The 18849-nt window shown below is 38.3% G+C and overlaps 1 protein-coding gene across 3 annotated transcripts in view; it reads right to left on the bottom strand.

Moving 5' to 3' along the window:
* Nucleotides 1-2597: 2597 nt before the first annotated feature.
* The window catches only part of MYOM1 (myomesin 1), a 77213-nt gene continuing 60961 nt past the window's right edge, over nucleotides 2598-18849 (bottom strand). For 2 of the 3 annotated variants that reach the window (XM_031588920.2, XM_090137425.1), the window contains 7 exons: nucleotides 17958-18121; nucleotides 16511-16547; nucleotides 16189-16211; nucleotides 14588-14643; nucleotides 9508-9723; nucleotides 5359-5509; nucleotides 2601-4185 (listed from right to left, as the gene is read on the bottom strand). In XM_031588920.2, coding sequence (XP_031444780.2) covers nucleotides 4031-4185; nucleotides 5359-5509; nucleotides 9508-9723; nucleotides 14588-14643; nucleotides 16189-16211; nucleotides 16511-16547; nucleotides 17958-18121 — 802 coding nt within the window. In that variant the 3' untranslated portion in view covers nucleotides 2601-4030. Of the gene's footprint in view, nucleotides 4186-5358; nucleotides 5510-9507; nucleotides 9724-14587; nucleotides 14644-16188; nucleotides 16212-16510; nucleotides 16548-17957; nucleotides 18122-18849 lie in introns of all 3 variants that reach the window. The other variant, XM_090137424.1, reaches the window with a different exon arrangement.

Genomic DNA, 18849 nt, shown 5'->3' with positions numbered 1-18849 from the left:
GTGCTTGAAAATGTGCAGAAGAGGAAGATTACAGGAAAGACATCTCATGTAAAGTGGGAAATGAGAAAAGGAGGGAAGCCTGCGTAAGACTGCAGATGAATCTGGTGCCTTCCTTCCTGTCCTGGCTTTCAGCCTCTTCCCCTCCCTGCCTCTCACCTTCATCTCCAGCAGCACTTGTGGAACAGATCAGTTTCTCTTACATTTTTCTCTTTACTGCTTTTGTTACCCTTTTCCCTTCAGTTCTTAAAAGTTATTGTCCTTTCAGCAACACAACTTGCAGCATGGAAAGATTTGTTTTGGGTGTCCAGTCAGTGCAAGTGCAGTTTAAATGAAATACTGTCCATGCCTTCTTTCCAAAGACACAGAGCAGAGGCCTACCCTAGACTAATTGCTTTAAGGATGACCTCACTTTGCAGCTTGCTGCTTCAAGTACTATCACTTTATGCATTAGCAAATTATGATTAATCAGTCTCAGACAACTGAAAGATCTTCCTTAGTAACTGGCAACAAATCCAGCACTAATATTCAGAGCTCAGAGACGTGTAGAATCACAATGTCTTTACTGCAGTGCTGTGCAAAGCCTGTTCTTCACATCTTTAATTTTTGAAATACAGTCTTTATAATTTTGGGAGGTGATTAGATAATATAGCTCGTGTACATCAGTTTCCCACTCTGTTAAATACTAGAACAGGGATTTATTATATGGTTATAAATTACAATGTAAAGAATATTCCAGTATGTTCCAGACTGCTGGAATGGCATATATAAGTGACATAGAGATTTGATCCAGAAGTGGAGCTTCAGTTGAACATTGTGGCCAGTGTCTGATTTTAAATATAGCCAAATGGCTCTGTGTTTGATAGGAAATTTTATGGCTTCAGAAATAATTTGCATTCTGTCGTTATGTAAGACAGAGATTGAGACAATTTCCATAATTATCATGGAGAACTGGATGTAAATTTTACAGTAAGATTGCAACAACAACCAAAAATTCAACTATTGTAGCATAATAAACTTCAATATACTCAGCAATTCTGCTAATATTAATGTTGAACATTTTGTTGCACATTTGTGAACAGCTACAGATTGAATAGTAAAAAATAATTTAAAATATTCTTTAACATTTGAAATGTTTGTGTTTGTTGATTACTATGCATAGCAATGCTGTATTTGTAGCTAACATAATTTTCAGTAGAACAAAATAGACTCAGTTTCCAGCTTTGTAAGTAACTATCCAAGATTAATAATAATAATAATAACTGAAATTAAACCAAGCTCTGGTCCATTTTAATTTAATTTTTAAAGCATTGTCACTGCATTTAATTGAAATATCAGGAAAATTCTGAGTTTTCTTTCAACAAAAATTCAAGACCTGATTCTGCTAAAGTGACAGCAAAAATAAACCCACCATTGGTTTCACAGGGAGCAAAGTGGGCTTTTTTAATCTGAGGTTTGGGACTCTTTTAGAGTGTTCTTCTAAGATCCAGCATGTTTTCTATTAAAACACATGAAAAAAAAAAGCCCTGTGGCATCTTACAGGAATTGGATCAGGCTCTTGATGGTAGAATTGGTTCTATTTATAACTTACTGCCGTTGGTGCGTGTGAGAGACAGACTCACAACCCAAAGGAGCTGTAAGAAGTGATGGATTTTCAGAGAGGTAAGTCAGGTTGAAATAATTACCAGGGCAAAGAGCAACTAAGAGTTGTGTGAAACAACCCGCAGCTTTGTAATATTTTGAAAGGCCAACCTCTGTCTTTCAGTGGCAAAGTGATCATACATCTATAGATATCTATCGTTTTTTCTAACAGCTGCATGGGAACCTGTATGTACTAGGGTTGTAATTAACATTTCTCCTAGCATAGAAATGCTGCTTCCTGTGTTTGTGTAGGGGACCTACACTTAGATAATGACACTCCTCCAATGTTCTAGGAATTTAAACAATGATACATGGATGCAAAAACAAGATGCAATGTAATTTTGAATTACCACTGTGCCAAACTGTAGCTAAGACTAGTAGGATGATTTAGTTGATTTAGATGATTTAATTCAGTCTTATTTCAAGTTTATCCTCCTCATTATTATTATTACTATTATTATTATTATTATTTTGGTGTAGCAGTCAATATTTTACTCTGCCTTTTTTTTTTTTCTCTGCTGCATCTTACATTTTTCTGTGGGTCATCTAAGTTGTTTGAATACTTTATCTTTTCAGTTATTACTGTAATTGCTTACACATAAGCAATGTAAAAACATTTCATGCAGGCAGAAATCTTTCTATTGATTTCAAAAAGAATTGCAAAGAGCTCTTTTGGATTTTTTATTGAAAAGAAATGGATTTCACAGGTGTAAGTGTCTCAGGTGTTAAACATTTAAATGTTTTAAAATTTTTTATTGTTTTTTTTCATGCTAACAGTTCTATCATGGTGTGTTAGAAATGTGATGCTTCTTGTGTTTTCAGCATATCCACTTTTGTCATAGATCTAACACCCTAGAAATATCAACAGGATTTAGTAATCTTTCATCAGTAAGCCATCTGGAAAAAGCCAACATAATATGACTGAGCTTTTTGAGAGTGGAAATCAATAAACATATTTTCCTAGTAATTAAACATGTTTATTTCACATACTTAATAATTTCTCATTACTTAAAAGTTGGATTTGCTTGCATATTAACAAAAGAAATTCTGACCTTTGCTTTATTGATCTGTTTTTTTCTTTTTTAGCTTGAACTCTGCTTCCTCCAGGATACCCACAAACAAATTGAATTTTCATACATCCTCATTGGAGAGGACCTCAAAGCCCACCCAGTCCCACCCCGTGCCATGAGCAGGGCTGACCCCCAGCAGCTCAGCTGTCCAGAGCCCCATCCAACCTGGCCTTGAGTGCCTCCAGGGATGGGGCACCATATCTCTGGGCAGCTGTGCCAGCGCCTCACCACTCTTGAGTGAAAAATTTCCCCAATATCTTATCTAAATTTCTACTCTTTTTTCCACACTGAACACATTAATGACTTAAGTAGAGATTCTTGGCTTGTATGTAGTCATTTATGAAGGCTGTGTATTGGTAGGCTTAATGTATAGCTATACTCTTTCTTATGAAAGCGGGGGTCTGATGCTGGTGAGGGGAAGAACGAGATAGTTAACTATTTTGATAGTGGGGCTGAGTTACTGAGGGGAAGGAGAACAGTGGATTTGTCAGGTCTTGGAAGCAGAAACATGGTTGCCATAGCAAAAATGGCATGGAGAAATGAGCACTTGGGGCAGCTGATGGTTTCTGGATTAGTACTGTAATATCCACAGTACCTCATCAGGACTGGGAAGGAACTGATGAAGTGGAAAGGACTGAAAAGCAGTCACGTGGTAAGAAGTGGCCAAACATTCAGCCATCTGATGAATGAGATGTGGATGAAAGAAACCTATAACAAAAGAAAACCCACTTGTGGCTTTCCTGTGGCCATAGGAGATGGTTCTGCTTCTGGAGATCTCCCCCTGTGGCCTCAGTGGTCATGGTGAAGAGTGTCACCCACAAGGCATTAAGAGGATCGTACATACTCAGAGAAAGTAAATGGTATTTGCCTCAAAATATGATGGTCTACAAGTATTGATTAACAAATCCATGTAACTGATTTCAACATTCTTTTACAGATTAGTAGATAAGTCACTTCTGGACAGGATTCATTCTAATAACCTCTGCTTCTCATGGATATTTTTAGTAATTGAAATTACCTTGTTAGTAATGGGTTGTTGTCGTGATACTTAGCAATGATACTGAGACGGGGCAGATACTGAGACGTAACTGCACACCTATTATGTGTTTAAAGTTATGAAGTATTATGAATCGTATAAAAACACTCACACTTTTGTGTTAAAATAATATGGCTAGTCTATCACTCATGAAATCTCAACTTGAACTTATTAGTACATAGTAAGATCATAGCAAATTCATACTCTTCATTCAGGAACACAGGATTTAACTCAAGGCTTTTTTCCCCAGTGATTTTTTTTCCCCCATTCCCAGGCTTTCTATAGGTTAAGGAACTGTTCTTGCTGCTGCAGCCTTTCCATGAGTCTTCTTTGCTGTTTCTTGATTGTTCTCTATATTCTTTTCTTTTTCCACTCTGGGGATTTCTTTTGAATCAGATGTCTCTTCTGTGGCAATAACTTCATCTACATGTGGCTTAATATCTGATTTAGGAGAAGTAATAAAATTTATTTATATTTACTATGCTCAGCATCATGGAGGTATGTTCCATTCCTTTTCCCACACCCATTTAAAGACATTCAGTATCACAAATAGTGTCAGTACTTTTCAGAGAGCCAAAGCAAGACCAAGTATTTATGTCCCTAATTAAATAAATTAATGGATGGGACCTGCAGAATATGTACACACGGAAATAATTGCTTCTCATGTAAGTAATCACATTTACAGAACTGCTCAGAAATGTCCAAGTCACCCATACCAGCAACCGAGAGAGAAAAGAAATGCAGTTAATTACTGCTTCATGCTTTAGCAACAGAAAGGGGAGGAAATAAGAATATAAAACGGTCTGTCAGTAATGATATAACGTTTTTGCAATATTTTGTTTGTGCAAATGTATATAAACAAAAAGTATTTGGGCAAAGTATATAAAATATATATTCTGATAATGTTGGAATTTAAGCCTTATTTGGAGATAAGATGCTCTGAATGAGGAAAATGTAATTGTGAAGAATAAATCAATGTCCAAGCAACACTTATAGAAGAGTCTAAAATAAGGGCAACAATCTGTAATATACAAGAATGCTGAACCACCAGAGACTTTTTTGCATTCTGCTCTTTCTCTACTCTGAGTGGAAAGATGGTTGTAATTCCAACTTTGTCATCAAATGTGGAGATAAAACTAAGAAAGAACAATTCACTGATCTCAAATGGTAGCTATCTGGTCAGAAAAAAAATAAAAACTGGTTGAGAAAATTAAGTTATTTTGGCATCTGTGGTCCCTTAATTACCCTGGCCTATTTTTTTGACAGTGCCGTTTATCTAGCTGATAAAAATAATCTCTGTGTGTATACATGTTTTCTCTGCAATCAGCAATTTGACTGTATTATTACGCTTTAAAAGCTTTTATCAGTCAGGTAAGCCAAGATGAGAGCCTGTAGCTCAGTAGGACAGGGATTTAAAAGTGTTGATTTAAATATCACTAGGTTTTATTTAACCTGGAAATTCCTTCTTTATATTTGTTGTCAGTTAAGGGCATGTGTGCTGTAAACTGGATTGTTTGGGACCTGGAAGGCAATGATTGATACAGACTATTATTGCATAACATTTAACAATTTTTCCTTTGGAACGGCCATCTGTAAAGGTGAAAATGTTCTTACCTTTCTTTTCCTTTTCCTTTTCCTGCTGTGGTTTGCTCATAGTAGTTGCTTTTTTCTTTTTAGATACAGTTATATTATTCTGACTTTGTCCTGAGATGCTAACAGTGTGCTTAGCTGTGTCAGTCTGGCCTGACACAGTAATCACAATCACCTGTAGCAGAGCAAGAACAAAATTGCACAAGCGAGAAATGGCAATGTGTGACAAATTTTGTTTGAAATCATCATAGCTGAGTCCCTGGGAGCAATATGTATAGAAACAACTATAATTTCAGGGCATGTACACCTTCTGAACCAAAGGGATGCAGAATCCAGATTATCTGGGAGGTGGCCCAATTCTTGTGTTACCTTGCAGTTCTGCTGAATGGATAGAGGCAGGTGAAGAGATTTTTGATGACGAAGTAGTAGAAACAAGCTACCGCCCAAATGCAATCCTTATTTAGATTATTCTAATACTAAGTAATAAATGTCAGGTCTTGCAAGGGGCAAGTCAAATTCTTGTTTGGGCTCGGGAAGATGGACAAGAGATGAAATATTGCTTTTACATGCTCTGGGACCAGGACAGAATGACCTACTTTTCATCCTTGGGCTGGCTTCCTATCATACTAAGTAAAATTGTGAAATAATTTGACATTTCTTCTTTAAACTCAGAAAGCTTGCTGCATCTCAAATTACAGATATTCCCCTGATTGTATTTTGAAAATTAATAATGAATTCATTTTACTTTGAAAGACAGCTACAGTAACTAAATAGTCTGAACTATTTTTAACTGAGATTGTGATTCATTAATGTACGTAATTGCACACTTAAGATTGCAAGAATCCCATTAAATATTTGAGTTTGAAATATTTTAGTAGTTAAGATTGTGTAATGACTGAATACATTTGCTGTTTATGTGAGATTCTGAAAACACAATACTTTTATGTAATTTAATGTTAAAAATCCCTCTGATGTGAAATTAATTCTAGAAGAAAATAAATTTATGCCAGATAAAGGTAGCATGTAGTACTTTTCATGGTACTGGACATTAAGAAATCCCTCACAAATCCACTTGGCCTTTATCATTAGCTATGGCTGGCATTAAGCCTCAGATGGTAAGGATTTAAGTAAGCATTAGCTGAGCAGAACTTATTAGTGTCATCTTCACAGAATCATGGAATATAGAATCATTAAGACTGGAAAAGACCTCTAAGATCATCTAGTCCAACCTCCACCTACCACAAATATCCACTAAACCATGTCCCTAAGTTCCAATATCTACCCTTTCCTTAAACACCTCCTGGGACAGTGACTCAGCCTCCTCCCTGGGCAGCCTATTCCAATGCTTTGGAGAAGCCTTTCCTAATATCCAACCTGAATCTCTCTTGGTGCATCTTGAGGCCATTCCCTCTTGTCCTATTGGTATTACCTTTGAGGAGGGGCCAGTCAGACCTCTCATCAGCTTTGTTACTCTTCTCTGGACACACTCCAGGGCCTTGATGTCTTTCTTGTAGTGAGGGGCCAAAACTGAACATAGTACTCAAGGTGTGGCCTCATCTGTGCTGAGTACAGAGGGATGATCACCTGCCTACTCCTGCTGGCAGCACTATTTCTGATATAAGCCAGGATGCCATTGGCCTTCTTGGTTACATGGGCACACTGCTGGCTCATGTTCAGTTGAGTGTTGACCAACACTCCCACATTCTTTTCCTCCACGCAGCTTTCCAGCCGCTCTGCCCCAAGCCTGTAGCACTGCCTGGGGTTGTTGTGACCAAAATGCAGGGTTCACAGTTAGTCTTGTTGAACTTCATCCCATTGGCCTCAGCCCATATATCCAACCTATCCAGACTCTTCTGTAAGGCCTTTCTACTCAAAGGCAGATTGACACTTCCTTCCAACTTGGAGTTTCTACCAACTTACTGAGGGTTCCCTCAAGCCCCTCATCCAAATCATCAATAAAGATATTGAACAGGATGGGCTCCAGTAATTAAGACTATGTCAGTAGACTTTCCTTCATCCCCCAGGCTGTCAGCTGGTCTTAGAAGGAGAGGAGTTTGGTCAGGCAAGACCTGCCTTTCATGAACCCATGGTAGCTAGACCTGATTCTCCTTAGGCCTCCTTTTTGTTATCCTTTACCACAGTGGCCAGGTTGAGTTCATTCTGGCCTTTAGTCTTTCTGATTTTCTCCTTGCTAGCAACTTCCTTGTACTCTCTCCAAGTTGCCCGTTCTTTCTTCCTGAAAAGCCAGTACTGCAATAAAATGAGTGCCTAGGAAACAGCACTGTTTCTACAGTTGCTGTAGTTAAAAATGACAAGGGAAAGTATGTGAAGAGTACACTCAGATATATCCTTATACAGAACACTGAAAATACATATAGCAGTTCTTCAGATTTTGATGTGGAGAACTGTGCAATTCTGAGACTAATTCTGAAAAGAATTATTAATATGGCACATTACTCTCCTAGCTAGCAATTGGGCTGAAAACAGCTCATGAGCATTTATCATAGAATCACGTAGAATGGTTTGGGTTGGAAGGGACCTTTAAGATCATCTGGTTCCAACCCCCTGCTATAGGCAGGGATACCTCCCACTAGACCAGGTTGCTCACAGCCCCATCCAGCCTGGTTTTGAATGCTTCCAGGGATGGGGCATCCACAATCTCTACAGGCAACCTGTTCCAGTGTCTCACCACCCTCACAGTAAAGAATTTATTTTTAATATCTACTCTAAATCTACCATATTCCACTTTAAAGCCATTTCCCTTGTCCTGTTGCTAAATACCCTTACAAAATGTCTTCTGCATCATATGATATGCACACATCCAATTGAATGGAAGTAGACATGTTCCATTGCTATTTTTCAGTTAATAATCAGTGATATTGTTGCAAAATGGTTAACAAGAAGCTTTTAATCTAAAGAAGTGAGTTCTGGATCTGGACGAATGGTTCTGAAATATTTTTGGATTTGGATGAAAGGTTCTGAAATACTCTTGCCTGGAAAAGAATTTTTTTTTTCTACTTTCCAATTAAAATTATTTTTGTATTCTCAAAGGATCTTGAATAAATATGTTATTTCTGATCTCCAGTGTTAATTGTGGATGAAATTGTCTGAGGTTTTAGTCTAACAATGTACTTACCTAATACCCTTCTATCAAAATTCATGATCAGAACCACATGAAACTACACCTGTGGCTGAATTGGCAAAAATGCCTTGTTGAGTTGTGAAGCAGTGAAGGTCTGGACAGAAAAACGTGAAGTGATGCCATCAGGATTTTTCTGGTAAAAGCTAAGTGAAGATTAATGTGGATCTAAAGGAAAGCTAAAAGCAATAGTGGTGAGTGTTAAGATGGTAAGGTGATGTGAACAACCAGGACAGCTGTGACTTCCAAAACATGACACAGTGAGACAAACTCGTGACAGAATGAAAGAAGTGAATCCATTTATTTGTGAACATAGAGATCATACATTTCTGCAGACACATGCACACATTAGTTTTCCGGCCTCCTAAGTCTAGTTTTCATTTATATTACAGTACTTTTACCCCAACTGGGCAGATTAAGCAATACTTATGGATGTAATCTACACCCATATTAAGGCCTCTCTAAATTAACACAGCAATACAGAGGGGCCTTAATGTAGACGAAGACCAGCACTAATTTCTCCATTGTTTGAATTTGCTAACACATTCCATCTATGCTACATTACCAAAGTTGGAACAAACCTAAACTGCTGCTCAAAAATGCCTTGATCATTTTTCAGTTTTTCCATCTATCTTGCCAGTTGCCTCCACTCAAATGCTTCTTCACTCTGTTTGTGTTGTGGGGTCCAACACCCCAGGAACGAGGTAAAATTGTGCAAATGTGTTTTCAGCCAGCATGCATTTGGCCTAGGTGAGGATGGCACAGCTAGGTTTTGTGAAGTTAGCAGTAAGGAAGTATTCAGGAAAGGCACTATTTTCCCTGGCACAATTGAGCACATTAGAAACACAAGTGAAGTGAATGGAAAAATCCAAGGCTGCCTGCTTAAAACAGAAAGCCATTTACACACACATTTTATGTCAACATTGTCATCCAAAATCTCCCCTATGCTTTTGTTTCTACTCTTAGATTCACGCTTTCGTTTTCTTATTTTCATTATTGTTCTCTTGCTCTTCCTCTGGTATGAACACACTTACGGTGACATCACTGGTCTCCGTTCCATACTTGTTCTTCACCACAAGGCTGTACTTCCCAGAGTCGTGTGTGGACACAGCAGAAATGGTGAAGCTGACATTTTTCCCAGCTTCGAATTTCAGGATGCAATTAGCATCTGACACAAACGATTTTTCGTTCTTCAGCCATGAGACTTCTGGGGTAGGATCTCCCCAGACAGTGCAAGACAGATTGAGTGCCTAGAGAAAAAGTACAAAAGGGTCGCATATAAGTCAATAAATATTTGCTGTGATTTTTAATGCATAATTTTACAAATGTTCCCTCTCTCTGCATTTCTCTTCCTGCTTTTAGTAAATGGATGCGTATTATCAGCAATCAATAGCTTCTGTCAGTCTCCTCTATTATAAAGGAAAAGATGGAACTCAATTTGAAAACTCCATTACAAAGTTTTCAATATTGTATGCACTTTCTTCTCTAATACTGATTATCAGGGCCTTCTCCATGCATGTTTAATATAAAATCAGCTATTACCTGCATTTTTGTGTAAGACATAAAATAAGAATTTGAGGACCTATCAGGCAGATTTGTTCAGGTTAAGCTCTCTATATATTTGCCACAGAAGAAAAGAAAGCATCTTCCTTTTCAAAATAGTAACTAAGTTCGAAGTGTCCCTGGAATATTTTGTTTAGGATCTTTACATACCATGCCCTGACAGCTCCTCCAATGGATTTGTTTTAATTCACTCCTAAAAAACTGGTTTTTAATGGAAATCAAAACAAACTTTACTGTTTCTTTGGTGCTTAAGTAAATATTTTGCTTTGATGCTAGTAAGGTTCTAAGCCCCAGCAAACTGAAGGAATCATCTTCATGATCAAAGAATCAGTTGTTGGAGAGATCAATAGCAGCTGAGCGGCTTCTGCAGGCTGGCAGGAGTAATGTGCACACAGTGTTCAGATCTCATTTCTTTGTTCTTGTCAATGGAGAAATATGTGTTTGAGAGATGCTGTTACACATGGACTGACAGAATGCTGTTATCCCCTCCTCTGGTCACAGTGCTGTGGGAATATTCTCACAGAGTTTGCTGAAGGAAACGTCACATAGAGAACCAAATGCGAAAAGCATTCCAATGAAACCTCAGTGGCACAAATGCCTTTCTCTGGGCCTTTCTTTAGGGAGGAATCAATTTATTGCTAAGTACCAAATAGTGCATGGGGCCAAACTTAAAATGTTGGTCAAAGCAGAATCTAACCTTTTCTGTAGTGGAATTTGAAGGACTTTTACTGCAGAGAAAAAGGTGTTCAGTGATACATAAGGAATGATGACTGTGGCTCCACCTGACTGAAATCAAGTTTCTGTTCAATTTTTCTTAAAGCCTCTTGATAAAAAAAACCAACCAAACAAAAAAAAAACAAAACAAAAAAAGCAACCATTCAAAATAGAGGCAACTGAGAAGGATTCACATTTAGGCACTACTGCTGTCTCAGTAACAGGCTACTTTCCCTTTCCTGTTCCTTATATGGTAGTGTGACAGTGGAAGATAGGATAGAATAAAGGCATCCAGAAAGCTACTGAAATGGACAGGGTAAAAATTGAGAACTCTATTTAAACAAACAAATAAATAAATAAATAATGTACCCTCTGAGAACAAAAATCAAACTAACATACATCCCACATCCCCTAAAGATTAAAATGAAAAGAAAAGGGAAGGCAAAATATTTCCTCCAACACCAACACATATATCTTGGCATTGACAGAAAGAAGCTGTCCTGAGTGCGAGGTGGTTACAGCCTGGTGGAAATGGCCTCTATCTGACATCCTGCAGCACCTATATCTGACGACAACACGGGGACTGTGAATGCCTTCTCCTGTAGCCCACTGGTGAGAATGTGGTTTTGATCACCATATCAGTCCAGCTTTTTGAAAAACATGCGGAAAACAAATGGTTTTACATTTCTCCCTTTCCCTTAACACTTCAATACAAACATGCCCTCAGCTTTAGTCTCAGCCAGGAATTGCACACATGTCCCTTACAGTACTCAGTATTTCTTTATTGTGTTCTAGTTTTCTAGCAAGCATGAGATCATTTCTGAGTTGCCCCAGCTGCCACTGCAAGACACTAATGAGCTTATGTCCTCATCCAGACTGCTGTGTTAGTGACATTATACAAACCTCAGGTGTTTGAAGTGGTGTCAGTGCTCCTAAATTCAAAGAGGTTCAGTAGCAAAATAAAGAGTCATCACTGCTAAGTCATTCTCCAGAATAGTCACATTTTGCCTAACCTCACATCATTAGCTCCTGTTTGGCATTGGTGCTCCTCCTGATGTCCCCAACTCTTATTGCTGATTTTCCAGCAACAACTGTGCAGAGATATATCTTATAACTCACTGTGTAGATGGCGAGATCTTTGGTCATGCCAATGTTTTTTGGAAGACAGTTCCACAATTATGGCACCTTAGCCAAATGGAAGTGGTTACCCACTGTGACTGTACCTATCAGCTTCAGATTTTCTGTTCTTTGAACTGGAGACTGTCTTTGCTTATGTGTACATATCTTTATTAGGACTTGAAACGTGTCTAGACGTTATGGCATCTATCAGGAAATCTGATCTATCTGAAAAACCCTGCATGAGCAAACCTTACCTCTCAATATTTCGGAGTTCCACAGAACTGGGAAAGAAATCTGTAGCTGGGGCACAGATGGCTATACAACTGGAGCAATTAGGTGCTGCAGATCCAGGCCTTTTGTGTTTCTGCTTGCCTTTTCTGCCTTACACTGCAGATTATCATGAGTAGGGAATACAGCAGCAGAGGGAAATATGTTGTATTCCAGGCACTGCTATTCTCCCTGCGTGTTAGCACATACCTTCATAGGTAGTTTGGGCAGTGCGTGAGTTAAAGCAACAAAGTCATGGGAACTCACTCCCTTCTTCCAGCCTACCTGTGGAGGCACCAACCCCCAGCAGAAGGGGAGAATGAGGAGCTGGAGGTAGAGGGATGTAATGCGTTGGTTCTATGTTTGAAAGTGCACATCTGTCAGGATCCAAAGTCTTCTTGTAAAAATAGTCCCCTCTTAGTTTTGATAAAACAGCCACTTAGGTTAATTTGACTGTCTGTACACAAAACTTATGCTAGTATTTTCTGTCAGATAAATTCTCCCTAACATGAGCTGACACTTAGCCTTTTCCAATTACATCCCCAAGCTAAAGTGCATTTATGTATGTCATCAGAAGCCTCTTAGGCCATCTGGAGCACTGTTTGATCAGCTCTGGTAGGTGCAATACCTTCAGCTCACTTGTAGAAAGCCAGAAAATAGCATCACAATCACAACATTAAGTCTATGAGATATGCATATGCTTCAAGTTCAATATAGCAGTACCATTCTGTTCATTGAACTCTAGTTATGGCTGAACTTCTATTCAGAGTCAGAGCTTGTTATTGCCAGTCTTCTGCTACCGCATTTACTCTTTTTCAAAACTGTGGTGATTGTGCAGTTTGCATGGATTACACAATAGATGCAGAGAACTGCCTTCCTGTTTCTCCGGTGTGTGCAAGCAATAGGCAGATGAGCCAACATCACCCAAACAAGCAGTGCATTCCCCAAACACTCTCTGACCTACTCTGTTTCTCAAAACAATCATCTACTGCGTTCAGAATCATGAGGTCAGGGATATTTGTCTCAAGTTCTGGGAATTTTCCATTCACTTATTCAAACATCACAAATGTCCTTGCTTTCAAGGGCAATGTGTGTCTGGGTAAAATTTAGCAACTCATTTTTTACAAACTCCCTTTCTGTCGAATGTACACAGTTTGCTTCAGCAAGCTTATAGTCAGCTTTGACTCTCTTTCGCAGAGAGCTTAACACTGGTAACAAGCTAAAGCAGTATGAAAAGTTCATCTTCAAGCACAAGCAGCATTAGTTGAGAGTCTGCAAATGCATTCCATTTCTTTCTGTATTCTACCTACCATTAAAATACTTCTATGAATGCTGCTTGTTTTTACAGCATTCCCAGAGCTGCTAAATCATTCAGTGAAAAGGTTTATCAAATGGTGTTTCACTTTACAATGCCAAGATGCTCAGTGTTCCCTGAATTGCTGTTGCCCACTATCTGATAGCTACGGATTACAATGTTAAGAGACTCAGTCCAAGCTTTTAGAGTCTTAACATTTCTGCCCAGCTCGTTATCAAAGACCTCTAACCCAGCTGAACCACTACTAGGTGAATGTGGAAATACCAGGCAGCTGTTTTGCTGTAGTTGTCATGTTACAGGTTTTCAGCTGTGCTCATATGCCTACTTTTGGTGCTCGCCCACACTTAAGAAAGGAAGTGGCTGGTGGCCGAGCAGAGGGAGGTGAAGAACAGTTGCTTTTAGTTTCAGTCCTACTGTACTACAACTTGTAGAAGCAGAGTGCTGGGGAAAGTTTATGGGATTACAAACTGACCTTCTGGGGCATCTGGTCTGTGCCTGACCAGTGGCACAGCCATGTTCCTGAGAGTGCCTTGCAATAATCTTTTTGCTAAACTCTGCTGATATAATCCACCCAGTGCCAGTGCCTTCTGACTTCATTCCCATTTATGCTGATGAAATACAGAAAACTTTCTCCTTTGGTCTGGAAGAGAACTGAGTTGCAACAGTTTACTGGTTTTACACTGTTTAAAAGGCAGACTACTGACTGTAGTGCCATGTTGTGAAAAAGTTAACTCCAGCAGGTACAGAACGAGTAGCCATCCTATAAGAAAAAGTGAATTAAAACATTCCCTGGTGTAGCCTATATCAGTGGCACCCTGTTAGTAAAAATCTAACTGTGAGGCCTGTGTATGAATTTTTAAAGAGCTGGTTACATAAGGAGTTTGAATCACAGCTCACACTGTTGTCTCACTTTTATCTAATTCTTAAGAAAAGACGCTGCCCTAAATAAATAAACCCATCTGTGCAAGACCACTGAGTTATGTACAGAAGACAGGGAATGAATAATGTGACAGATGTCATAGATGGAATCTTTAAAAATAAAATTAAAAAAAAAAAAAAAAAAGAATATTTTGCTGTCATTGAAAGACATTTGAGCTGTTTGGCTCTTGGAAAAAGCTTCAATGAATTCACTGTACCTTGCCTTCCTGGATGGTGACAACATCGGGCAAACCTCCAAGCACCCGGGCGCGATCTGAAAAGAAACGAGCATAATTTACTTTGGTGTCTCAAAATCAACCACGTCCCAGATTCTGTTCCCCCTCCAGTTCTTTTCTCTTATCTTATTTATGTACAACTTGTCTCTGATATCTGTGCTGGGAAAGAACTACTCAGCATTCTCAGCACACCATTTGGACTTTAGAAACATTCCATTCACAGCAACAGAAGCGTTAACAGCTGGTGTCAGTCACCTACCGGACAGAACTAAAGTCCGTGTGGTGCATCCTGCACATTTCACCATCAATTCAGTGTTACTTGTGATCGCATACAGAAAATAATAATATTGATTTTTTTAGATCCAGTGCTGTAAACAGCAGGATAGATGAGAAGTGATGCTTTTGAGAAGCAATAAATGGCAGCTAAGAAAGTGCTGGAGCTTATGTTTTGATCTAAAAAAAGGCTGCAGTCTTGGTGAAAGCAGTGAAATTTCTCTGCTTTGCATGGGTCTCCATGTAAACAGGATCGGTATCTGGCCTACAACTTTAAGCTCAAAGTCCCGTAGGAATCTTACATAAATACAAATAAGCTGATCACATGCAGGCTTTGATGCACTTATTCTGGGACATGGATTATGTTAGTTATAATCTTGGTGGAGCCTGGCAGATCAAGGAAAGGACAATAGAGAATATTCTCATCTAATGTACTCATCTAATGTAAAATATGCACTCTGGAGTAAATGACAACCTGATGGTATGAATCATGCAGTTAGAAAAGAACTGCCCAGGGCAGGGCCATTACTGGTCCTATCCTGCCATCTCAGCTGGGCCTACCAGGAATTGCTGTACATAGCACAGCCAAACCCCGTTCTCTTTGGAGTCTATGTCCAGTGAGGAATTAGCTCCAATTCCTCTACCCATTTTTCTCTGTTTTTCTTAAAATCCAGTTCTGCTTTTGTTTTTATATACCTGCACTGGGATAACTTTTTGTGTTGTTACATTTTCCTATAGATTTTTCTGGAAACAGGAAAAATACTGATCTTAATAATCCAAGTTGAATTCTAATGACTTATTCCTTAGACAATTATTACATATTTTTATTTTAATTGTTGTGTTGGAATTGAAATGTATCCAAAAGTGCCAGAAGATTCAGGGACCTGTCTTTAGACTATGCTGCTTTCTTACCCCCCTCCATAATGCAGAGCCATTAACATTTCAGATAGTTCAAAACCAGCTGAGTGATTTCCTCTATCTCAGAAAACAGAGTGACTTTCGGGCATAAAATATGCATGAGATATCTCAACAACAGAGGTGATTTTTGGATAAAACCAATTGGTAATGAGAACAAGATCTTAGGCTGAAAATATCTACACAACCCACATTTACAGTGCCATTAGCTGCAATGTGCAAATGTTAAATCTCTTCTTGCTTCCCCCTGGTGCTAAGCCAGTGAGAGTTAGGACATGCACATGCATGTACACATTCATACGTGTCTTCTTTCTCCCAACAGGCAACCTTCCTGTGTAGGGAGAGAACCTTCAATAACCATTTATTGCAATTACGGTCAAAGAAGCCTCACTTACTTTTCTCTGCAATTGCAGCTTGCCTGGATTGAAAAGAAACAAAGAGAAAATTCAATTTCATTTAATGTTTACATAGAGTGATTGAAAAATAGATAGCTTATCTCTTAAGTTATCTTTGATCAGTTAAAGAAAACGCCTCTCATCGCTTGGCAATACTGCTTTTTCTTCATTACCTAACTGTTGCAATGCAGTCACATGCAAAACTCCTACAGATTTCTGTAGGACTAGGATTTGTTTCATACAGTATTTTTAGCTCTAGCACAAAACAAACAAATACCATTATTATTTTATGGGTTCCACTGCTGGATTGCGTAATACTTACTTTAATCTCTGGAACTCAGCAAAGGCTTCATCAAATGCTTGATAAAGAGAAAAGTTGATTTTAAAGGTAGGTTCAAACATAGGCTATCACAACTGTCATTTTAAAATGTGGAACTAAATTATAAATCCTGACATCATTAAAGAAATATTAATGTATGGAAGCATGCTGTGATACTATATAATCTCTACAGTGCTAAATGATTCAACTGATAAAGGCAGTCATGTATACAGCAACTATTTATGCACATATGCATGCATAAACACTTATTTTTCTCTACCAAAATTAAAAATTTAACACAAAGACATAGGGAAAGAACATTAGGTTGAAATTACCTCATAAAACAGAGGAAGTAATCCAAAACATACCACACTAATGCTATTCAAGCTTTTTTGATCACATACCCCTATTAGTAAAAACAGTTTTGAGCACATACATCCCAATACATAAATATGCATTTATTTACAAATTATATACTGTGTTATAATATAATAATATAATATGAATTATATTCAGTGTTACTGAAGTTCTCATGCTTCCTTCCCACAACTTAGTAAATTGTCTTGTACACCCCACTTCACAGACTACTGGCTTATGGATACAAGAGATTTATTTTTTCCAAGTGCTCTTCACATCTGCTCTAAAGTATTGCACTGATGGCGATGAACAAATCAAACAGCGAACTCTTGTCTCCTTCATAAATTCAGGCTTAGCTAATGTCACATGGTTGGTCAACATCTCCCACTTTGAAAGGGAAGAAAAAATTTCTTTTTCTCAGAAATTGAGGATAGCATACAGAAGGAGCAACCTGGAGATGACTGTAAGTTTATTGGCCTTCCAGAGAGCTTACAGGCCCAAAGCAAAGCTTTAGGGATGGGAAATGCTCGAGACAGAAAGCCAGCTACTCCAAAGCAGTTAATCTTCTCCTTGGATGTGAGAGCTCTCTTAGAGTAAGAACTTCCATCAGACAATTAAATTAATCTTATATGTTCCTGAAACATTCCTTCATTGTGCTGATGAAAGGGACTAGTCTTGACATCTCTGAAGAATAAGGAGTCCTGTTATATCCATCAAAAAAATACAGTAAGAGTAACAGAACAAACTTGTCCTTCACTTTCTCTTCCAAATATTGTTTGAAAGAAAGAGACAGAGAAGTTATTCAACACTACAACTTGTGTTTAACATTGCCAATCAGTGCATGGGGTTTTGTGGGAAAACTCAAAAACTGGGCTGACATCTCCATAGGCAACTCTGAGTCAAGCTTTGGACAGGAAAAAATCAATTATAATTTATAACTTGAGAGTACAGTATGGGGCAAATGAATGACATTACTGCACAATGCCAAGCTGCAGAGACCCTACAACCCAAAGGTACCAGGTCTGTAGCAATGCCCACTCCACCACAGTGTTATATCTGTGTTCAGGTAGTATTAACAGTGTGAGCAGCCTACCTTGCCCAGAAAGATCCACTGTCTTTTTGTGTCCGGTTTTACCATCAAAGAGTTCCATTGTGTATTTGCCTTTGTCTTGTGGAGTTGGCTCATTGATCTGCAGCCAGATCTGTTCCCCAGTGACACCAGTCTTCACTCTGTCTGAAAACCTAATCTGGGTATCGCTGAAAAATACAAAATAGTGTTACCCCTTCATTTTAGCGGAATATAAACAGGATTTTCTGTGAGAAATGTCTGCAGTTACTAAATGACTTCCAAGGTAGAATGGCATGCCATCATATTTTGAAGCTTTTCAAGCCAAATGTCAACTGTAGACCAAAGGGGCAGAATTGTTATGACAGACTCTTTCTGTTCAGTTTCCATTTCTCCTCAAAGTCTGCAGAAGGAAGATGCAGCTGAGTGTATTATCTGAGCTACAGATATGTTATACGAATTTTAAAATCTGACTGGTAATCCATGTATATTCGAATGTTCATGTTCTCTTCTTAGAATAAGTTTATTTCTGCTTGGGCACAGCAGAACTATATAAGGTTGTACCTACAAAAAATCCCACTTTTGTTACAAATGGTGTTTGCCTAGTTTCAACATTTCCTCACGTTCTGCTCTGCATTGGCTTTTACAATCAAATGCATTTTTACATGAGTACATCTTCTTCCACAAAAAAGATCAATTTTTCAGCTTCTTAACTCGACAGTTAATTGCCTTGGATGAAGGATATGATATTTCTCAAGCAAGCTGTTCGTTTTCTTTTTCATTGATGGCTTTGAATATGCTAGAGAGTCAAAGATCAATTTCATGTGTTTCAAGATTAAATTAATTTCGAAAAATTAAATAGAGAAAAGACAGCGACAAGAAAGAAAGATAGAAAAAAAAAAAAAGAGAAAATGAAGTG

The sequence above is a fragment of the Phasianus colchicus genome, chromosome 3, assembly GCF_987193195.1.
Source record: "Phasianus colchicus chromosome 3, bPhaCol1.hap1.1, whole genome shotgun sequence".
NCBI lineage: Eukaryota > Metazoa > Chordata > Aves > Galliformes > Phasianidae > Phasianus > Phasianus colchicus.
Note: the sequence above shows the minus strand (reverse complement) of the source record. Positions and strands in the feature narration are given on the sequence as shown.